The sequence below is a fragment of the Scylla paramamosain genome, chromosome 7 (genome assembly GCF_035594125.1).
Source record: "Scylla paramamosain isolate STU-SP2022 chromosome 7, ASM3559412v1, whole genome shotgun sequence".
In the NCBI taxonomy this organism is placed as follows: domain Eukaryota; kingdom Metazoa; phylum Arthropoda; class Malacostraca; order Decapoda; family Portunidae; genus Scylla; species Scylla paramamosain.
Window position 1 is genome coordinate 14,120,926 of NC_087157.1, and position 24,429 is coordinate 14,145,354.

The 24,429-nt window shown below is 40.5% G+C and overlaps 1 protein-coding gene across 6 annotated transcripts in view; it reads right to left on the reverse strand.

The window, feature by feature from the left end:
- Positions 1-24,429, reverse strand: part of LOC135102117 (myb-like protein Q) — a 47,634-nt gene that overhangs the window by 3,953 nt on the left and 19,252 nt on the right. For 4 of the 6 annotated variants that reach the window (XM_064006896.1, XM_064006895.1, XM_064006893.1 and 1 more), the window contains exons 8-10: positions 15,568-15,977; positions 13,866-13,943; positions 8,626-9,370 (exon numbers count right to left, since the gene is read on the reverse strand). In XM_064006896.1, coding sequence (XP_063862966.1) covers positions 9,299-9,370; positions 13,866-13,943; positions 15,568-15,977 — 560 coding nt within the window. In that variant the 3' untranslated portion in view covers positions 8,626-9,298. Of the gene's footprint in view, positions 1-8,625; positions 9,371-9,390; positions 9,845-13,865; positions 13,944-15,567; positions 15,978-24,429 lie in introns of those variants that run through there. The other 2 variants (XM_064006891.1, XM_064006894.1) reach the window with 2 other exon arrangements.

Sequence of the window (24,429 nt, forward strand, 5' to 3'; positions counted from 1 at the left end):
GCAAGGAGATGGGGGGAGTAGAAGTGGGAAAGGGATGGATGGCAGAAGAACAAAAAGGAGCAGAGGACAGGAAAAGGGAATACTTATTCCCCACTACTTCCTCTCTCCCTCTAATTCTTCACTCTCTTCTCACCCTTTCTGCTTATATTTATTCCCTTTACTTTCTCCCTGTACTTCCATCCTCCTCCTTCACCTTTCCTATACTTCCTTTCCCCATTACAAACTCTTTTACTCTCTCTGCTTCACAACATATCTCTTCCTCCCCTGTTCCTTTCCTCTCCATTCTTCTTTTGTCTTGTCTCAAACTTTCCTCCCTCTCATCCCTGCTCCTCTTACCTGTCCAAAGATAAAGGGACAAGGGAGTGATACCTCACTCTCACTCCCATTCACTTCCTATCCTTCCCCACTCTCATATAATTCCATTCTCAGTCATTCTCATCTTATTAAGCAGTCCTTAGCATTATTATTCACTCACTCTCACACTTCATCTTTTCCTAACTTTCACACTCACTCAGGCTTGTATTCTCTCTCACTACAGCTAATTCTCACTCAGTCTCACTTTAATCAGCACTCATTTCCATCCCCACTCTCAATCTCATTCACACTCAAAATTTTTCACTTATTTTCATAATCTAACTTATGCTTGTTTCCTCCTTCAAGTTGACTCTCACATTCATTCTCACTTACTCCATCCTATCCACAGCCATTCTCATTCTATCTCTCAACTCATGCTTACTTTCCATTCAACTCACCTACACTTACCATCCCCTTCAACTCCATCAAACTGAGCCTAGTTCAAGCCCCATGCTCATGACTCCCACAGACTCTCTAACATTTTCAGTATCCTTCACACTTGCAGTGAGTCACCATCACACACACACACACACACACACACACACACACACACACACACACACACACACACACACACACAGGGAAGGGGAAGTGTTATTAGTGGAGTGACTGAAAGGGAGAGATGAGAGAGTGATACAAGGTAAACACTGGCATTTGTTGAAATCAACATGAAAAATGGCAGCTAGCACAAGCTCAAATATTTTTGAGTGCTTCAAGGAAGAGGAGCTCAGTGTAGTGCACACAAATAAATGAATGTGGAAAATTGAAGAAGACAATGTGAAAATACGAGAAGAAATGCATGGCTTAACAGTGATGATAAAGGCTTGGAAGAAAAGAGAAGTGGGCAGTGACATTGTAAAGAAGATATCCAATGATATAATAGAGATGAAAAAGAAGGAGATGGAAATAGAAAAAGAAAACAAAGAGCTGAGAGAAGAGGTGACAAAAATAGTGGACTTAAACAAGAAGTACTGTAAAGAAATTAAGAAACTCAAGGGAAAGAACGAAGAGTTAAAGAAAATTTTGCAAGAGAGAGAGGTTAGTGACAGAGGAAGTCAAAAGTTGGATAGAACAGAGAGAACAACAAAAAGTGGACAAGGAGGAGATGATGAGGCAACAGCAACAGGAACACAATAAGGATATGGAAAAGCAAGTGATTAAAATAATAAAGGAAAAAAATTGTCTCTTGTGAGAGACATGGTACAAAGAAAGATGTGTGTGTGGTGGTATTTGGGGTCAAGAAGAACCTACCCATGAAAATAGCAAGAGAAGTGACAAGGGATAAGGAAATCATAGCATAAATGGTGGAAGAGGGAGGGGTGATAATTGAACAAATTGAAGAGTTTTATAGGAATGGAAAGTATGAAGAGAATGGAACAAGACCAATGAAAATAAGATTCATGTCACAAACAGCAGTGGAACATGTCTTGCAAAGAACAGGAAAATTGGCAAAAGTAGAAGGAATGAAGGAAATATGGATAAAAAGAGACATGAATGAAGAAGAGAGAAGTATACTGAAAGAATTGAGAGTAGAGGCCCAGTAAAAAAAAAATGGGGAGAGAACACAGGAACAAGTGAGAAGATTCACCTGGAAAGTTGTGGACATGAAAGTGAGGAAATAGTGGCACAAAGATGCTACACAAGATCACCAAGCAGAAGTTTAAAGGTTATGTATACTAATGCAGATGGTTTGGTGTCAAGCCTATTGGAACTTAAAGACTACTTATAGAACAATAAACCAGATGTGGTATGTTTAACAGAAACCAAACTAGAAGAGGAAATAAAGATGGGATTTGCAAAAGGAAGGATATAGCACATGGAGGAAAGATGGAAAAGGAAAGGGAGGAAGAGTGATGATATTGGTAAAAGAGGATATTGTTGTTGAGGAAGTGGAATTTGGTGATGGAATGGCAGAAACTTTGGGTGTTGTGATTAAGATCAAAGAAAATGAAAAGAGGAAAATCACTGAGACATACATACCACAAAAACTAATGCATAGGAGACCAATAGATTTAAAGGAATGCAACTCTAAACAAGAAATAGTATAGAGGAAATGATAAGGAAAATTAACAAAGTGTTCTTAGTAGGTGACTTCAACATTGAAGGAATTAACTGGGAGGAGATGGAAGTGAAAGAAAATGTTGGGTCATGGAGTGAAGAACTTATGCAAACCATGATGTTGAGTACAATGAGACAGTGGGTGAACGAGTCTACAAGATACAGAGAAGAACCATCACAGTTGGACTTCATGTATATAAAAACTCCAGAAAGTAGGCCAAGTATACATTGTCCGAGTCCAATGGGGAGAAGTGATCATGTGATAATAGAAAAAGTACCATAGGAGGAAAAAGTGTTGCACAGGAAAGAATACAGAAATGGGAGACAGAACTATGCTATGGCAAACTTTGCAGAACTTAATAAATTTTATGGAAAGATGAACTGGGAAGAGCTATTTGAAGGTAAAGTAATGCAAGAAAAATTGAATATTTTTGAACAAGTATAGAGAGGGGGTGCAACAGTTTGTGTCAAGTTATAAAGTGAAAATCAGGAAACATGAATGTTATAATGCCAGGAGTGTAGAAGCAAAAAAGAAAAAGGTCAGGGCATGGAAGAAAATTATGAAACAACTGAACAGAAATGCTAGAGAAGAATACAGAAAGGCAAGGAATGAATATAGCAAAATAAGAAGGGAAGAAAGAAACTTTGAAAATGACATAGTAAGAAAATGCAAGGAAGAACCCAAACTCTTCTAGATATGTAAACAGGAAAGTGAAACATAAGGATGGCATAAGTAAATTAAAAAGGGAAGGAAGAATTTATGAAACTACTGAGATGAGTGAACTAATGAATGAGAGTTTTCACTATGTTTACAAAGAAAACTAATTTTGTGGTACCAAAAGTGGTATCACAGAATGAGGGAATACAAGATATACAAGTAAAGAGACAAGAAATCAAGAAACTACTAGAAAAGCTGAATGTAAGAAAAGCTGTGTGGATGGATATTAAAAGAAAGCAGAGAACAAATGGAAGAAACCATATGCAATATAATTAACAGCTCGTTGAGAGAAGGAAAAGTACCAAGAGAATGGAAATAGAGATTACATAGTGCCAATATACTTTGGGGGAAATAAAATGGAACCATTAAATGACAGACCGGTGTCACTAACAAGTATTATAAGCAAGCTTTGTGAAATAGTAATTAAAGACAAATGGGTGGAATATCTACATGAAAAGATAATTACAGAAAACCAGTTTGATTTAGGAAAGGGAGATCCTGAGTCACAAATCTACTGAGCTTCTATACAAGAGTAATAGATGGAGTGCAAGAAAGGGGCAGATGGGTTGATGCGGCATACCTGGATCTCAAAAAAGCATTCAATAAAGTTCCCCACAGAAGCCTCATGTGGAAGCCAGAAAATGGAGGAGGGCTAAAACGAGCAACATTGAAATGAATGGAGGATTATTTACAAGGGAGGGAAATGAGAATAGTAATCAGAGACACTAAATCATGTTGGCACAGAGTGATAAGTGGGGTACCACAAGGATCTGTGTTGGCACCTATTATGTTTCAAATGTATGTAAATGATATGACAGAGGATCTAAATATTTATATAAACCTGTTTGCTGATGATGCAAAAATAATGAAAATAATAAAGGATGAAAATGATTGCAATGAGTTACAAAAGGATATTGACAAGATACATACATGGAACCAAAGATGGAAACTAGAATTTAACAGCAGAAAATGCCATGTGCTGGAAATAGAAAAAAAAGTAAAGAGACCTTCGTGGGAGTACAAAATGGGAGGGAAAATAATAATGAAAAGTAATGAAGAAAAAGATTTGGGAGTAATAATTCAGGACACACTATGACCTGAAAGGCACATAAATGGGATATTCAGCTCTACATAAAGTTTGTTAACAAACATTAGGGTGGTGTTTAACTATTTAGATAAAGAAATGATGAAGAAAATTATAACAAGCATGATACAACCTAAATTGGGATATGCAGCAGTAGTTTGGGCTCTACATAGAAAAAAGATGTATGGAAACTGGAAAGAATACAGAGGATAGTGATGAAGATGGTACCAGAACTGAAAGACTTAAGCTATGAAGAAAGACTTTAAGAGATGGGATTACCAACACTACAAAAGAGAAGAAAAAGAGGAGACCTGATAACAATATACAAGTTAGTAAACAATATAGAAAGAATAAACAGAAATGACTTGGTACCACAGATGGAGAATGGGGAGAGACAGACGAAGGGGCACAGGAAGAAAATCAAGAAGAGTGGATGTTCAAGAAATACACCTTCCTGTATAGAACTATTGAAATCTAGAATGATTTGAAGGAAGTGATGGTTGTGGCAAACAGTGCACACATATTTAAAGAGAAACTGGATAAATATGGTTATGGAGATAGGGCAAAATGAGTTTTGGTTTGTGCCCTGTACAATATAACTAGGTAAATACACACACACACACACACACACACACACACACACACACACACACACACACACACACACACACACACACACACACACACACACATTATATATAGGAGGAGGCAGTAGGCACCTGCTGAAATGATAATTACTCCCAGTGAGATCTAAAGCACTGGATCAGGGGATGCTGTGAACTTATCATAAAAATCAGCTGTAACCTCACTGAACATTTCCCTTTGTGTATCACAACACAAGGGGGCAGTCACAGCCTGCCCTCTAAAGACAACTCTCTTCCTCTACACAAAACTACAAGCACCTAATAAAACACACACACACCCTTCACTGAAAAATTCAAAATTATCATGGCAACTCCTACACCAGCCTCAGAGTACCCATCTGGGGAGGGGACCACAAATGTCCCCAGGTTGGACTACTCTTCTGATAATGACCGTAAGTGTGTTGACACCCCCCATCAACTTTTCTTCATTAACTTCTGCAACATTCATGGTCTAAGATCTAATTTTCAGTCTGTAGAACACCACCTCTCCTCTTCTAAACCTAACCTTTTTCTCACTGAAACTCAGGTGTCAGAGGCAACTGACAGTAGCCTGTTTTCTGTCCCCTCCTACTTTCTCTATCCTCATTTTCGATCCAAAGCTGGATGTTGCGTTTATGTGCACAATGACTTAACCTGCTCTCGTGCCCACGCTCTTGAACCTTCCAAGTTTTCCACCATCTGGCTACGACTACAGAGTCACTCTCAAACTAAATTTATCTGTATACCTCTCACCTAAATCCTCTGACTATAAGAAATTTTTTGACTACTTAACTTCCAAACTGGAGCACATTCTGACTCTCTTCCCTTTTGCAGAGATCTCCATTCTTGGAGACTTCAATGTTCATCACCAGCTTTGGCTTTCCTCTCCCTTAACTGACCATCCTGGTGAACTAGCCTTCAACCTTGCTATCCTCCACAACCTAGAGTAATTGGTGCAACACCCTACTCATATTCCTGACCATCTTGGAGATACACCCAACATTCTTGACCTTTTTCCTGACCTCTAATCCTTCTGCTTAAGGTGTCACCCTCTCTTTGCCGTTGGGCTCCTCTGATCACAATCTCGTATCTGTATCTTGTCCTATTGCTCCAATCTCTCCTCAGGATCCCCCTGAGCGAAGGTGCCTCTGGCATTTTACCTCTGCTAGTTGGGGGACCTGAGGAGGTATTTTGCTGATTTTCCTTGGAATGATTACTGCTTCTGTGTCAGAGACCCGTCTTTGTGTGCCAAGGACACAACAGAGGTAATACTGTCTGGCATGGAGGTGTACATTCCTCACTCTTTTTCTCAACCTAAGCCTTCCAAACCTTGGTATAACACAGCTTGTTCTCATGTTATACATGATAGAGACGTGGCCCACAAAAGGTACTTAAGCCTTCCATCACCAGAATCTCATGTTCTTTATATTTCTGCCCGGAATCCTGCCGTCTGTTCTCCAACTAGCCAAAAATTCCTTCATTAATAGAAAATGTCAAAATCTTTCAAGATCTAACTCCCTTCATGACTTCTGGCATCTAGCCAAAAATATCTCCAATAACTTTGCTTCTTCTTCTTTCCCTCCTTTATTTCAACCTGATGGCACCACTGCTATCACATGTCTCTAAAACTGAACTCTTTGCTCAAACCTTTGCTAAAAACTCTACCTTGGGCAATTCAGGGCTTGTAATTCCCTTTCCTCCACCCTCTGACTACCTCATGCTACCTATTAAAATTTTTCACAATGATGTTTTCCATACCCTCGCTGGCCTAAACCCTTGGAAAGCTTGTGGACCTGATGGGGTCCTCTGAAACTGTGCCTCTGTGCCAGCACCTTGCCTAGTCAAACTCTTTCAACTCTGTCTGTCAACATCTACCTTTCCTTCTTGCTGGAAGTTTGCCTACATTCAGCCTGTTCCTAAAAAGGGTGACCGTTCTGATCCCTCAAACTACCGTCCTATTGCTTTAATTTCCTGCCTATCTGAAGCTTTGAATTTATCCTCAACAGGAAGATTATTCAACATCTATCACTTCACAACCTTCTATCTGATTGCCAGTATGGGTTCCATCAAGGCTGTTCTCTGGTGATCTTCTGGCTTTCCTTACAGAGTCTTGGACATCCTTTTTTAGAGATTTTGGTGAAACTTTTGCTGTTGTCTTGAATATATCTAAAGCTTTTGATAGAGTCTGGCACAAAGCTTTGATTTCCAAACTATCTTCCTATGGCTTCTAATCCTTCTCTGTGTAACTTCATCTCATGTTTCCTTTCAGACCATTTTATTGCTGCTGTGGTAGCTGGTCATTGTTCTTCTTCTAGATCTATTAACAGTGGTGTTCCTCAGGGTTCTGTCTTGTCATCCACTCTCTTCTTATTATTCATCAATGACCTAAACCAAACTTCTTGTTTTATCCACTCCTACGCTGATGATACCACCATGCACTTTTCCACATCTTTTCGTAGACGCCCAACACTTCAGGAAGTAAACATTTCATGCAGGGAAGCCACAGAATGCCTGACTTCTGATCTTTCTAAAATTTCTGATTGGGGCAGAGCAAACCTGGTATCGTTCAATGCCTCAAAAACTCAATTCCTCCATCTATCAACCCAACACAACCTTCCAGACAACTATCCCTTCTTCTTCAATGGCACTCAGCTGTTCCCCTCTTCTACATTGAACATCCTCGGTTTGTCCTTTACTTATAATCTGGACTGGAAACTTCACATCCCATCTCTAGCTAAAACAGCTTCTATGAAATTAGGTGTTTTGAGATGTCTCCGCCAGTTTTTCTCACCCCCCCCCCCCCCCCGGCTGCTAACTCTGTACAAGGGCCTTATTCGTCCATGCATGGAGTATGCTTCACACGTCTGGGGAGGTTCCACTCATACCGCTCTTCTAGACAGTGTGGAATCAAAAGCTTTCAGTCTCATCAACTCTTCTCTAACTGACTGTCTTCAGCCTCTCTCTCATCGCCGCAATATTGTATCTCCAGCTGTCTTCTACCATTATTTTCATGCCAACTGCTCTTCTGATCTTGCTAACTGCATGCCTCCCTTCCTCCCACAGCCTCACTGCACAAGACTTTCTTCTTTCTTTCACCTCTATTCTGTCCACCTCTCTAATGCAGGAGTTAACCAGTATTCTCAATCATTCATCCCTTTTCTGGTAAACTCTGTATTTTTCACCTTCCTATGACTTGAATTCCTTCAAGAGGGAGGTTTCAAGACACTATCCTTCCATTTTTGACTGCCACTTTGGACCCTTTTATGGGACTGGCATCTCAGTGGGCTTTTTTTTTTTTTATTGGATTTTTGTTGCCCTTGGCCAGTGTCCCTCCTACAGAAAAAACACACACACACACACACACACACACACACACACACACACACACACACACACACACACACACACACACACACCATGTACATGTACACACTCCCATACACACACACACACACACACACACACACAGACAATTAGCCTTTCTGTAGATTAACCTTTGTTTTAGTGTTATGTCTCCCCCAAAACCATTGTATGTTTTCAGTGTAACAACTGGCATATTAAGAAACTGTTTGTTATTATTACTACACACACACACACACACACACACACACACACACACAAAGATGCCCAACCTCTGTGTTTCTTTGATGTGGAGGCCAAGGCAGAGCTTTTGTCTGAAAATGTTACAGATATTGATCCAGATCTTTTGTTATTTTTAAACACGGATGTGGACAGAAATGCATATAGTATATTTACTGTGGATGCTCTGTGAATGCAAATGCAGTGGATAACTGATATGTCACTAATATATTTATTATACATACACCAAACACAACCCCACATCCACATAGACATTCTTAAACTTTACCTAAGATGACTAAACTTAACCATCTTCTGTCCCTAATTCTGCACAGGCAGAGGGGACTAAGCCCAAGAAGAAGTGGTTTACTCCTGTTACATCATAACAATCCCCTCCCCTTTCCAGCATCTGTTAAGATATGTTAATCTGAGCAGATGAAGGTGAACTGCTTACAGAGGCTATCCAGACCGCATCAGTTATGTTGCCAATTGGCCTCATTCCTCATTACCATCTCCAACAAATTTACTGAATAATGATATAGATCTGTAATTTTCTTGTGCAAATCTTCCAAACTAAAGATACAACAATATTGCAAATAACAAAACAGGAAATTTTCTCTTTCACTTCATCCTGACAGAGCTTCAACAGGCAAGTAGAGTAACAATAACTCCACTATGAGTCAACAAGTCTCCACTATGAGGATGCATCACCAGACTGATGTGAAGTCAGTAAAGAATTCACTAGCAGTGTTTGCAAACTAAATGAGCTCTGGGCAGACACAGGAAAAACACCATTGTGGCATAATGAAGACTGGACACACACCAAGATGGTGGACAGAGAGGACATCAACAGATGCTGCTGTTAATATTCTGCTGTTTACATCACTGAGAGGTGTCCCTGGTGGTGGATACTGAGGTGGGAGTTGTACTAGTATTGTTTGGTGCTGTCCTGTCCTGTAAAAAAGTTAGTGGAAAATGCAATAACCACTGTAATGAGTGGGGAAGAGCAACCCACCTCGGCCCCTACTTCTTTTATCCCTCCACCTGAGACTACCCTAAAGGTAAGACAGGGATTTTTCTGGTTTTGGGGAGGATGAGAGAAGAATTAGAGAGAGCATAATGAGAAGGATTACTGAACAGGAGAGTGAAATGAGAGAGATGTGAGTAAGGATGGAAAGGATGGAAATAATGGTTGAAATTTTGATTGCTGGGAAGTGAGTTTGGAAAGGTATGATGATTTACACAAGAAACTGGCATTATATAAGAAAACAATGGAGTATAAAGTCAAGGTTGATGAGTTGAATGTAAAGCGAGAGGACATCAACAGATGCTGCTGTTAATATTCTGCTGTTTACATCACTGAGAGGTGTCCCTGGTGGTGGATACTGAGGTGGGAGTTGCACTAGTATTGTTTGGTGCTGTCCTGTCCTGTAAAAAAGTTAGTGGAAAATGCAATAACCACTGTAATGAGTGGGGAAGAGCAACCCACCTCGGCCCCTACCTTTTTTATCCCTCCATCTGAGACTACCCTAAAGGTAAGACAGAGGGATTTTTCTGGTTTTGGGGAGGATGAGAGAAGAATTAGAGAGAGCATAATGAGAAGGATTATTGAGCAGGAGAGTGAAATGAGAGAGATGTAAGTAAGGATGGAAAGGATGGAAATAATGGTTGAAATTTTGATTGCTGAGAAGTGAGTTTGGAAAGGTATGATGATTTACACAAGAAACTGGCATTATATAAGAAAACAATGGAGTATAAAGTCAAGGTTGATGAGTTGAATGTAAAGCAGGAAATTTGGAAGGAGGAACACGAGGAAAAAAGGTTGACTTCAGGAAGATTGTGGAAGAGCAAACTAAGGTAAATGACAGCATGCTAACAGAAAAGGTTGTTAAAGTGATCAAGCAGAGAGAAAATTTGGTGAGAGACACAGTAGACAGAAAAAGACTGTAATGGTATTTGGCTTAAAGGAGGATTGTGTACCACACAGGCATGAAAGAGAAAAGAAGGAAAAGAGGTGTGTGGATAAAATGGTGAAGACAATACAAGAAGACAAGGTGATGACAGAAGAGATTGAAGAAATTCAAAGACTGGGCAGATATAATGAGGGTGGACAGCATCCCATTAAAATAAGGTTTAGGTCACAAGCAGCAGCTAAAGAAATAATAGGCAAAGCTTGGAAATTGGCCTGAGTTGAAGAGTACAAACATATGTGGATGAAAAAAATAGGACCAGAGAAGAGAGAGCCACTACAAATGATGAAGAGAGAGAGAGAGAGAGAGAGAGAGAGAGAGAGAGAGAGAGAGAGAGAGAGAGAGAGAGAGAGAGAGAGAGAGAGAGAGAGAGAGAGAGAGAGAGAGAGAGAGAGAGAGAGAGAGAGAGAGAGAGAGAGAGAGAGAGAGAGAGAGAGAGAGAGAGAGAGAGAGAGAGAGAGAGAGAGAGAGAGAGAAATCAGGGGTGAAGAGGAAGTTCTATTGGAGGACCATACACATGAGGCTGAGAAAGTGGTACAGGAGAGAGGACAATGCAGAGGCAGATGATTAAAAGTGGCATATAGAAACATAAATGGTTTGATGTCAGCAATGTTCATAGAAGATTATTTAAAAGAGAAACCAAATATTATGGGAATTGCTGAAGCAAAACTGGTGAGTGATGCGGACATTTTAAATATTGGAAATGGAAAATACAACCTCTGGATGAGAAATAGAAAATGTAAGCAGGGTGGAAAAGTGATGCTCATAGTTAGAAAAGAATTGATGGTGGAGTTTACTACATGTGGAGAGGGAAAGGCAGTAGAGAAAAAGTTTAAAAAGAAATTTGGGAAGATGCCAAAACATTGTAGTGACTTATGTTCCCCCTTATTCCAACTCATGGGGAGAGAAAGAATACAAGTGAAAGCTGGAAGACACAAAGGCATATTTATCCAAGTTACTTGAAGAAAATGAAGATGTACTAGTGATGGGAGATTAACTGTAAAGAGGTATCTTGGAAGAGTTGGACCACAGAAGGTAGCAAGTTATCATTGGGGAACAAATAACTGGAGTTGGCTACTGAGAATATTCTTACGCTGTGGGTTAAAGAAAACATGAGATTCAGAGGAACTGAGACACCATCAAGACTTGATCTAATTTTTACCAAGGAACAAGCTATAGTAGAGGATTTAAAGTATAAAAACCCAGTAGGAAAAAGTGATCATGTATCGATTCAGTTCTTAGTAATGGATAAAACATCAGTACAAGAAAAGAAGACCACAGGAGAGAATGGTTGAACCATATATAGTAAGACAAATTTTGGACAGCTTAGAAAGTATTTTGATGAAGTGGACTGGAACAAAGTATTTCAAATGGGTGACATAGAAGAAAAGTGGACCACCTTTCTGGACATTTCTAATAAAGGAGTGTAGATATGGGTATCTAAGAAATCAATGGAGAACCTATTTAGGAAGGATTGGTATAACAAGAGGTGTGTTAAGGTTAGACTGGAGAGAGAAAAAGCATGGAACAAGTGGAGGAAAAATAAGAGACATGACTTGTTGGCCAATTATATAAGAAAGAAGAATGAAGGTCAAAATATGCAGAGATGAGCAGAAGAATTATGAAAAGAATGTTGTGGATGAATGTAAAGACCAAACAAAACTGTTTTATAGGTTTATCAATGGGAAATTGAAGATTAAAGAAGACATCAGCAGAGATAAAGTCTGAGAAGAAATGGTGAAAGACCCAAAAGAAATGGCTGAAGTGTTCAACAGATATTTCCACTCAGTGTTTACTAAGGAAAATTATTTTAGGGAAGAAAAGATAATGATGGAAAATAGGACTGGTCTGAATGAGGTTGTAACATCAACAGAAGTAGTAAAGAATATGTTGGAAGAGCTGGATGTAAGGAAAGCAATGGGATCTGATGGTATGCCGAACTGGATTCTAAAGGAGTGCAGCCCACAACTAGCCAAAGTGATACACAATATAATCAGCACCACCCTGTTAGAAGGAAGAGTACCTAAAGATTGGAAAAGGACAGATATTATCCCAATTCACAAAACCGGAAGTGAAAAGACCTATTAAACTTGTCAGTATCACTGACAAGTGTGGCAGCAAAGATAAGTGAAAAGATCAAGAACAGATGAGTGAAGTACCTGGAAGACTACAATGTAATAACAGAGAGACAATTTGGATTCTGAGAAGGAAGATCTTGTGTAACAAATTTGATAAGCTTCTACTCAAGAGTAATGGACATAGAGCAAGAGAGAGAGATGGATGGGCTGATTGCATATATTTGGATCTAAAAAAAGTATTTGATAAAGTACCATACAAAAGGTTAATATGGAAAATGAAAAATATAGGAGGACTGGGAGGATCATTATTAAAACTGATGACTGACTTTTTGACAGAGAAATGAGGATAGTACTCAGAGGCAATAAGTCAAAATAGAGAGTGATAAGTGGAGTTCTGCAAGGAATGGTACTAGCACTAGTTACAAATGCAATATATGTAAATGACATGATGGAAGGATGACAAGCTACATGAGTCTCTTTGTTGATGTATATGTAAATGACAAGATGGAAGGGGTGACAAGCTACATGAGTCTCTTTGTTGATGATGCTAAGATTATGAGAAAAGTAACAAATGAAGAAGACTGCAAAGCTTTGAATCAAGACTTAATTGAGATAAGTGAATGGTTGTTGAGGTGGAACATGGAATTTAATGCCAATAAAGTAGTGTGGGGAAGTTTGGAAAGAGTGCAAGAAGAACAGAAGGCAACTATTATTTGGGAAATGAAAAAAATTACTATAAGAGCAGAAGAAAAAGATCTGGGAGTAACCATTTCTAATAAACTGTTGATTGAGAGTCATATAAAAAAGATCGCTGGAGAAACATATAATCTACTGAGAAACATCAACATGGCGTTCACCTACACTGAAGATATGATCACAAAACCGATAAAAACAATGATACATCCAAGATTGGGGTACGCAGCATTAGTGTGGTCTCCAGTTTTGAAGGATATAAGAAAGCTAGAAAGAATTCAGAGAACTGCAACTAAAATCCTTACAAGCCTAAGAGGGTATCATTATGAAGAGAGGTTAAAGAGATTGGGTCTGACTACACTGGAGAAAAGGTGAGAAAGAGGTGATTTGATAGCACTATATAGAATATTGGAAGGAATGGAGAAGTTGGACAGGGATGATCTTGTGATAGGAGATACAAGAGGTACCAGGGGACATGCAAGGAAATTGAAAAGGAGTGTTTGCAGAAAAGACATCAAGAAACATAGCTTTCTCCACAGAAGCATAGCAGTATGGAATGTACTTATTGATGAAACTGTGTGCCAAGACAGTCCATAAGTTTAAAGAAAATTTTGATAAAAGTAGATATGGAGATAGGACAGCACAAGCTTAGTGTGGCTCTTATCATGTATCTTACAACTAGGTAAATATAACTAGGCAAATACACACCTGACAGGCTGTGCTGCAGTAGATCACATTGTTGCAGCACACGTAGGTACCGGGTGCCCTACACATCACACAGACAGGCTGCAAATAAAGGAGAGAGAGAGAGAGAGAGAGAGAGAGAGAGAGAGAGAGAGAGAGAGAGAGAGAGAGAGAGAGAGAGAGAGAGAGAGAGAGAGAGAGAGAGAGAGAGAGAGAGAGAGAGAGAGAGAGAGAGAGAGAGAGAGAGAGAGAGAGAGAGAGAGAGAGAGAGAGAGAGAGAGAGAGAGAGAGAGAGAGAGAGAGAGAGAGAGAGAGAGAAAATTAACTATCTGACTGGAAGCATCTATCATTTCTCAATCATAAAAATGTATACAGTAAGCCACCTTTTTACCTTATCTCAATGAAGTATTGTACATGAGACAAGAGATCAAACCTTGCACAGGGATGATTCTTTATGCTGGACTAATGTATTATTCTGGTGATGAAAAAGGGACTGAAGTGGTTTGGGCATACTGAGAGAGAGAGAGAGAGAGAGAGAGAGAGAGAGAGAGAGAGAGAGAGAGAGAGAGAGAGAGAGAGAGAGAGAGAGAGAGAGAGAGAGAGAGAGAGAGAGAGAGAGAGAGAGAGAGAGAGAGAGAGAGAGAGAGAGAGAGAGAGAGAGAGAGAGAGAGAGAGAGAGAGAGAGAGAGAGAGAGAGAGAGAGAGAGAGAGAGAGAGAGAGAGAGAGAGAGAGAGAGAGAGAGAGAGAGAGAGAGAGAGAGAGAGAGAGAGAGAGAGAGAGAGAGAGAGAGAGAGAGAGAGAGAGAGAGAGAGAGAGAGAGAGAGAGAGAGAGAGAGAGAGAGAGAGAGAGAGAGAGAGAGAGAGAGAGAGAGAGAGAGAGAGAGAGAGAGAGAGAGAGAGAGAGAGAGAGAGAGAGAGAGAGAGAGAGAGAGAGAGAGAGAGAGAGAGAGAGAGAGAGAGAGAGAGAGAGAGAGAGAGAGAGAGAGAGAGAGAGAGAGAGAGAGAGAGAGAGAGAGAGAGAGAGAGAGAGAGAGAGAGAGAGAGAGAGAGAGAGAGAGAGAGAGAGAGAGAGAGAGAGAGAGAGAGAGAGAGGAGAGGGAGAGAGAGGGAGAGAGAGGGAGAGAGAGGGAGAGAGAGGGAGAGGGAGAGAGAGGGAGAGAGAGAGAGAGAGAGAGAGAGAGAGAGAGAGAGAGAGAGAGAGAGAGAGAGAGAGAGAGAGAGAGAGAGAGAGAGAGAGAGAGAGAGAGAGAGAGAGAGAGAGAGAGAGAGAGAGAGAGAGAGAGAGAGAGAGAGAGAGAGAGAGAGAGAGAGAGAGAGAGAGAGAGAGAGAGAGAGAGAGAGAGAGAGAGAGAGAGAGAGAGAGAGAGGGAGAGAGAGAGGGAGAGAGAGAGGGAGAGAGAGAGAGAGAGAGAGAGAGAGAGAGAGAGAGAGAGAGAGAGAGAGAGAGAGAGAGAGAGAGAGAGAGAGAGAGAGAGAGAGAGAGAGAGAGAGAGAGAGAGAGAGAGAGAGAGAGAGAGAGAGAGAGAGAGAGAGAGAGAGGAAGGGGGGTGGCATATGGTATGATCAAGAGCTGCAATCCTCACTCTAGAGGAGACCTGCCACTACCAACCATTCTGTAATTTGTGCTTTGATACATTTATCAAATTTTCTACTAACATAATAATCAAGCAATCTTATAAATGCCTTAAAATAATCTAAAATTCTGTTAAAGATGCCAAGTCTCACCTCACTTTCTTCTGAAGTGATGCCAGCTGTGTGTGATGAAGGATCTATTTGTGATTCTGCTGCCACTTGATGAGTGTTGACTGTTGTTGTTGCTGTTGAGACACGTGAAGACGATGAAGTGCCAATAAGTCTCTTATCAGCTAATACATTAGCAGACTGAGTTTGAAGATGGTTGAGATTAACAGAACTAACTACTGGTATGTATGTCGTTTTCTGAATATTACTGCCAGTACATGTTAATGAGTTCCCCATTTGAGAATGGGAGACTACCATTCTCTTGAGAGCTACAGCAGTATTATTGTCCCTGCCAATAATAGCACTAGGTGTGAAGTTTGATGCTGTTTGGACAGTAGTACAATTTACACTGTTACTGCTCCCTGGTGAAGACAATGTGGCTGGTATAACTCGCCCTGTTTGGAAAGATAAAACAATACATAAGTACACAAGCACCATGTATAGGTAAAGATGTTGTAATTCATGGTCAGCCATCTATCATTATTTGTAATATAGCAGAATCTCATTTCACGAACAGATCAGTTCATGAATAGATTTTTCAAACAATTTTTGCATCAGTTCACAAGTGAACGCACAAACCCCCTCAACTGGCAAGCACACACTCAGCTGTATTTTGGCGTGCCTGCCATGAACAGTGTTCATCTATGTGCTGTATTCGTAAACATTACTTTTGGGATCTTTTTTTGCTCTTATTGAGTTATTTTAGCCCTCATTATGGCTCCTAAAAGTAAAATGTGAAAGTGGTAATAGGAAGATGAAGCGTATTATTATGGAATTCAAGAAGGAAATAATAGCGAAACATGAGAATGGCATTTGTTTCTGACCTCACCAGGCAGTACAACACAGTGAAATCAACAATCTGTATGATCTTGAGGAATGTGTTGATGTATATGTATGTGTCTCTCTAATCCATCTCTCCCTTCCTCTCTCTATTGTGACACCACAGATGTAAACTGACTGACGTGATGTGGAGCTGTATATGCTGAATGTGTAAATCTCTAATAGGTTTTTGTGTATTTCAATCTGTGGGTATTTTGATTATATACTAATGTACACCTAAAAAGGTCCAAAAGAGAGAGAGAGAGAGAGAGAGAGAGAGAGAGAGAGAGAGAGAGAGAGAGAGAGAGAGAGAGAGAGAGAGAGAGAGAGAGAGAGAGAGAGAGAGAGAGAGAGAGAGAGAGAGAGAGAGAGAGAGAGAGAGAGTTGCCATGTGTTCATATGGAAGGGGATTCCCCTTCAAAGCAGTAGCTTCCTTCTCTCCACATCTGCCATCCAGCTATGCCAGCAACCAGCTATAACCAAGGTAAAGTAAAGAGTACATGTGCTGCTTTATTTAATTCAGTGTTATTTGTAAAGTTTAAGCTGCAAAAATGAGAACACTACAAATAATCAGAAAAAGACAAAAAATAAAATTAGAAATGAGAAAATAAGAGGAGACATGCGAGTTATTCCTGTGTTAAATAAGATTGATACAGCTCAGCTCAACTGGCTAGAACATCTTGAGAAGATGGACAGGACTAATTGCTAAGAAGAGATGGAACTAGACACCAGATGGAACCAGAACAAGAGCAAAACCTAGAAAAAGGTAGAAAGATACAATACAGGATATGTTGAATAGATGCAACATGCCAGAATTGCAAATATTTAGAGGAGACAAGACACTACAGGATAGAAAGGAATGAAAGAAGAGGCTGGCTCAACTGACAGAGAGAGAACTCTAACTGAGAGCTGAAGTAAGGAGTGTTATTTGTCTATAATTAACATAATTTTAATTTCATTCAGTGGAGGAGGCAGTAGACACCTGCCAAAATGATAATTACTCCCAATGAGGTCTCAAACACTGGATCAGTGGGTGCTGTGAACTTATCATTACCCCAGCTGTGACCTCACTGAACATTTCCCTTCATTTCACAACACAAAGGGGCAGTCACAGACTGCCCTCTAAAGACAACTCTCTTCCTTCACACAAAACTGCATGCACTTAATTACACGCACACCCTTCACTCAAAATTCTAAATTAAATATGGTAACTCCTACACCAGCCTTGGAGTCCCCATCTGAGAAGGGGACCACAGGTGTCCTAAATGTCCTCAGGTCGGAATGCTCTTCTGGTATAAACCCTAAGTGTCTTGACACCCACTCAACTTTTTCTTCATTAACTTCTACAACACTGGCAGTCTTAAATCTAATTTTCAATCTGTAGAACACCACCTCTCCTCTTCCTCTACTAAACTTTATCTTCTTTTCCTCACTGAAAGACAGGTGTCTGAGGCAACTGACAGTAGTCCCTTTTCTGTTCCCTCCTACTTTCTCTATCCTCATTTTCAATCCAAAGCTGGATGTTGCACTTATGTGCACAATAACTTAACCTGGGGCATGTTCCAAAGAGGTTTATGTAAGCTTATGTAAAAGCCCCACCGTTTGGGACAGTCGATCACTTGGAGCTAACAAAAGTAGCTGCCCACAGCAATCTTCTTAGCAGAACTCACTGATGACCCTGTACTAGACATTATGGACATTATTCATAGAAGAAATGAAGTCTTATGGAGGCAAGAGGAGGAGAGAGAAAGGAGGCCACAGAGTCCTGTGAGAGTCAGGGGTTATGTTTGTTCATCAACAGAACCCCCCCCCCCCATGTGGCGGAAGCATACTGCCTCTCCGGCCCATGAGCTTTCATTAGCATACAGTGACATTGTTATCCCCAAAAAACATGAGGAGGAGAGAGAAAAGAGGCCACAAAGTCCTGTGAGAGTCAGAGATTATTATTATTATTTTTTTTTTTATGTAGGAAGGACACTGGCCAAGGGCAACAAAAATCCAATAAAAAAATATGCCCACTGAAATGCCAGTCCCATAAAAGGGTCAAAGCAGTGGTCAAAAATTGATGAATAAGTGTCTTGAAACCTCCCTCTTGAAGGAATTCAAGTCATAGGAAGGTGGAAATACAGAAGCAGGCAGGGAGTTCCAGAGTTTACCAGAGAAAGAGATGAATGACTGAGAATACTGGTTAACTCTTGCATTAGAGAGGTGGACAGAATAGGAGTGAGAGAAAGAAGAAAGTCTTGTGCAGCGAGGCTGCGGAAGGAGGGGAGGCATGCAGTTAGCAAGATCAGAACAGTTAGCATGAAAATAGCGGTAGAAGACAGCTAGATATGCAACATTGTGGCGGTGAGAGAGAGACTGAAGACAATCAGTTAGAAGAGAGGAGTTGATGAGACGAAAAGCTTTTGATTCCACCCTGTCTAGAAGAGCAGTATGAGTGGAACCCCCAGACATGTGAAGCATACTCCACACATGGACGGATAAAGCCCTTGTACAGAGTTAGCAGCTGTGGGGGTGAGAAAAACTGGCGGAGACGTCTCAGAACACCTAACTTCATAGAAGCTGTTTTAGCTAGAGATGAGATGTGAAGTTTCCAGTTCAGATTATAAGTAAAGGACAGACCGAGGATGTTCAGTGTAGAAGAGGGGGACAGTTGGGTGTCATTGAAGAAGAGGGGATAATTGTCTGGAAGTTTGTGTCAAGTTGATAGATGGAGGAGTTGAGTTTTTGAGGCATTGAACAATACCAAGTTTGCTCTGCCCTAATCAGAAATTTTAGAAAGTTGTGTCAAGTTGATAGATGGAAGAGTTGAGTTTTTGAGGCATTGAACAATACCAAGTTTGCTCTGCCCCAATCAGAAATTTTAGAAAGATCAGAAGTCAAGCGTTCTGTGGCTTCCCTGCATGATATGTTTACCTCCTGAAGGGTTGGACGTCTATGAAAAGACGTGGAAAAGTGCAGGGTGGTATCATCAGCGTAGGAGTGGATAGGACATGAAGCTTGGTTTAGAAGATCATTAATGAATAATAAGAAGAGAGTGGGTGATAGGACAGAACCCTGAGGAACACCACTGTTAATAGATTTAGGAGAAGAACAGTGACCGTCTACCACAGCAGCAGTAGAACGGTCAGAAAGGAAACTTGAGATGAAGTTACAGAGAGAAGGATAGAAACCGTAGGAGGGTAATTTGGAAATCAAAGCTTTGTGCCAGACTCTATCAAAAGCTTTTGATATGTCCAAGGCAACAGCAAAAGTTTCACCAAAATCTCTAAAAGAGGATGACCAAGACTCAGTAAGGAAAGCCAGAAGATCACCAGTAGAGCGGCCTTGACAGAACCCATCCTGGCGATCAGATAGAAGGTTGTGAAGTGATAGATGTTTAAGAATCTTCCTGCTAAGGATAGATTCAAAAACTTTAGATAGGCAGGAAATTAAAGCAATAGGATGGTAGTTTGAGGGATTAGAATGGTCACCCTTTTTAGGAACAGGTTGAATGTAGGCAAACTTCCAGCAAGAAGGAAAGGTAGATGTTGACAGACAGAGCTGAAAGAGTTTGACTAGGCAAGGTGCAAGCACGGAGGCACAGTTTCGGAGAACAATAGGAGGGACCCCATCAAGTCCATAAGCCTTCCAAGGGTTTGCGCCAGCGCGGGCATGGAAAACATCATTGCGAAGAATTTTAATAAGTGGCATGAAGTAGTCAGAGGGTGGAGGAGAGGGAGGAACAAGCCCAGAATCGTCTAAGGCAGAGTTTTTAGCAAAGGTTTGAGCGAAGAGTTCAGCTTTAGAAATAGATGTGATAGCAGTGGTCATCTGGCTGAAATAAAGGAGCCATCTGGTTGAAATAAAGGAGGGAAAGACGAAGAAGCAAAGTTATTGGAGATATTTTTGGCTAGATGCCAAAAATCATGAGGGGAGTTAGATCTTGAAAGGTTTTGACATTTTTCTGTTAATGAAGGAGTTTTTGGCTAGTTGGAGAACAGACTTGGCATGGTTCCGGGCAGAAATATAAAGTGCATGAGATTCTGGTGATGGAAGGCTTAAGTACCTTTTGTGGGCCACCTCTCTATCATGTATAGCACGAGAACAAGCTGTGTTAAACTAAGGTTTAGAAGGTTTAGGATGAGAAAAAGAGTGAGGAATGTATGCCTCCATGCCAGACACTATCACCTCTGTTATGCGCTCAGCACACAAAGACGGGTCTCTGACACGGAAGCAGTAGTCATTCCAAGGAAAATCAGCAAAATATCTCCTCAGGTCCCCCCAACTAGCAGAGGCAAAACGCCAGAGGCACCTTCGCTTAGGGGGTTCCTGAGGAGGGATTGGAGCAATAGGACAAGATAAAGATATGAGATTGTAATCAGAGGAGCCCAACGGAGAAGAAAGGGTGACAGCATAACCAGAAGGATTAGAGGTCAGGAAAAGGTCAAGAATGTTGGGCGTATCTCCAAGACGGTCAGGAATACGAGTAGGGTGTTGCACCAATTGCTCTAGGTCATGGAGGATAGCAAAGTTGTAGGCTAGTTCACCAGGATGGTCAGTGAAGAGAGAGGAAAGCCAAAGCTGGTGGTGAACATTGAAGTCTCCAAGAATGGAGATCTCTGCAAAAGGGAAGAGGGTCAGAATGTGCTCCACTTTGTAAGTTAAGTAGTCAAAGAATTTCTTATAGTCAGAGGAGTTAGGTGAGAGGTATACAGCACAGATAAATTTAGTATGAGAGTGACTCTGTAGTTGTAGCCAGATGGTGGAAAACTCGTAAGATTCAAGAGCGTGGGCATGGGAGCAGGTTAAGTCATTGCGCACATAAACGCAGCATCCAGCTTTGGATTGAAAATGAGGATAGAGAAAGTAGGAGGGAACAGAAAAGGGCTACTGTCAGTTGCCTCAGACACCTGAGTTTCAGTGAGGAAAAGATGATGAGGTTTAGAAGAGGAGAGGTGGTGTTCTACAGACTGAAAATTAGATCTTAGACTGCGAATGTTGCAGAAGTTAATGAAGAAAAAGTTGAGGGGGTGTCAAGACACTCAGGGTTGTCGACAGAAAGGCAGTCCGACCTGGGGACATTTATGGTCCCCTCCCAAGATGGGGACTCCGAGGCTGGTATAGGAGTTGCCATGATGATTTTAAAATTTTTGAGTGAAGGGTGTGTGTGTTATTAGGTGCTTGTAGTTTTGTGTGGAGGAAGAGAGTTGTCTTTAGAGGGCAGGCTGTGACTGCCCCCTTGTGTTGTGAGACACAAAGGGAAACGTTCAGTGAGGTCACAGCTGGGTTTAATGACAAGTTCACAGCACCCCCTGAACAATGCTTTAGACCTCATTGGGAGTAATTATCGTTTTGGCAGGTGTATACTGCCTCCTCCTGAGAGGAGGCAGTTCATCAATAGAATCCTCCCCCCCTTGCGGCAGAAGCATACTGCCTCTCCGGCCCATGAGCTTTCATCAGCTTACATTGACATTGTTATCCCCCAAAAACACATTCTGTAATGTTATGTAAAGCTCTTTGGAACGTGCCCCTGCTCTTGAATCTTCTGAATTTTTCAACATTTGGCAATGACTACAGAGTCACTCAGACTAAATTTATTTGTGCTGTATACCTCTCATGTAACTCCTCTGATTATAAAAAAATTCTTTGACTACTTAGAGGGACCAACTGAGTTATTTTCAATCTTCATCATTTATGAACCAAACTACACCAAATTTTTATAAGCTATAAAATTCTTTTAGATGAGTTATATGTATAAGTTCCATTTAATTTGGAGCAATAGTTTTCTTTTTTTAATAAAAATACAAAAAGTTGAGGTTTATATTTTTGCATATTTTGACAACAGTTTTTCTTGGATTTTCTTGAAAACTCATCACAGGATACTTTGATGGTTTTCTAAGAAATTCATGTGAAAGAAATCTTAATTTTTGGTTTCGTTGTCAAGAAAACCCAAAATTTTTCCTTATCCAGATATTTTTCTTAAGCTAGAATAAAAATTAAACACTCAATGAAAATTGTCACATATTTTTAGGTATTTTAATTCCCTTTCTAACAACACCAAAATCATCAAAATTTGACAATGAATGGGGGAGAAATACGCCTCAATAGCGCAACAAGTTAGCTTTGAGATAAAAGGCTTTACAGTTTAAAGGGATGCTCATATGCTTTTCATCCACATATAGCTATATAATACTGTAATTTTTAGGTGCCAAGTATTATAATGTATGTTTTGAGTTGTAGATAATTTTGAGCTATAATTGCAAGCATTAGATTCATAGATGACTTGTTCTGTTGGCATCTGGAACCTTTTAGGTAGAACATTGCACACTTCATTTTTACAATTAGGGTGTGCCACACTGATATATGGGGCCAAGTGATTGATGGTAAGTGTCAAGTCTGGGCCTTTTTTTACATTTTGTTTTGGGAAAATGCATGTTGTACACCTGAGGCTGAAGTTGCTCCCCTGAAACTAAAAGATTATCTCCAGTGAATGAGATTTCTTCATTGCTCTCTAAAATTTTTGATCTCTTCACTAAGATTCTCTTGCTAATGGAGACAATGATGTTGAGGCAGTGGCTGTAATTGTACAGCAACAGACACAGCAGAAATAGCAGTTGGAGCAGCAGAGGCAGAAACATAACTTGTATATAGGGTGGGAGGTGTGGGAGGTGAAGTGGTGGGAAGAACGTGCTGTGAGGGTACACACACACCCTCATGTTATTCTCTGCTCTCAGTTAATATCCAGCATGCTTTTGCCAGTAACTTGCTCCTTTGGGTAAGGTAAGACTTCCTCTTACTCATCATAGTGAAAGAGAGCAAATAGTGGGGAGATGTGTGAATGCTAAGCAGGTACAGAAATTGATGAAAGATAGAGCATCACAAACTCACTCCCTCTCTCTAATCATGTACAACACACACAGAGGCTCTTCCTAACCCCTATTCTGCCAAGCTGTGAGAGGAAACTTCCATACTCCACCATAAAGAAAACTGTTCCTTGTAAACTTTCTTAGCTTTTTTTCATGAATATTTTCTACAACCATCTCCCACCTACAATGACCTTGACTGAGTAATTGAGTGAGGTATTTAAACAGTATTTAAACATGGATGATGAATTATCATGCATGCAGTGTGAAGTACTAGGCCTAAGGATGCCATGAGATAATTTTTGCATTTTTCAATATTATCTGGATTTTCAACTTGGTCCCTTTAACTTCCAAAGTGGAGCACATCCTGACTCTCTTCCTTTCTGTGGAGATCTTCATTCTTGGAGACTTCAATGTTCACCACCAGTTTTGGCTTTCTTCTCCCTTCACTAACTATCCTGGTGAATTAACCTTTAACTTTGCTATCCTCCATGACCTAGAGTTACTAGTGCAACACCCTACTCATATTCCTGACTGTCTTGGAGATACACTCAACATTCTTGACCTTTTCCTAACCTCTAATCTTTCTGCCTGTGTTGTCATCCCATCTTCATTGTGATCCTCTGATCACAACCTCATATCTGTATCATGTCCTATTGCTCCAATCCCTCCTCAGGATCCCCCAAAGCAGATGTGCTTCTGCCATTCTCACTCAGTTGATTGGGAGGACCTGAGGAGGTATTATTACGATTTTCTTTAGAATGACTACTGCTTCTGTGTCAAGAGACCCATCTCTGTGTGTTAAGAGCATAGCAGAGGTGATAGTGTTTGGCATGGAGGTGCACATTCCTCATTCTTTCTCTCCACCTAAACCTTCCAAAGCTTGATTTAACACAGTTTGTTCTTGTGCTATACAAGCTAGAGAGGTGGCCTACAAAGGGCACTTGAGCTCCATCATCTGAATCGCATACACTTTATATTTCTGCCCAGAATCATGCCAAGTCTGTTCTCCAACTATCCAAAAAGTTTTTCATCAATATAAAGTGTAAAAATCTTTCAAAATCTAACTCCCCTCATGATTTCTGGCACCTACCCAAAAACATCTCCAATAAGTTTGCTTCTTCATCTTCCCCTCCTTTATTTCAACCTGATGGCACCACTGCCATCTCATCTATTACTA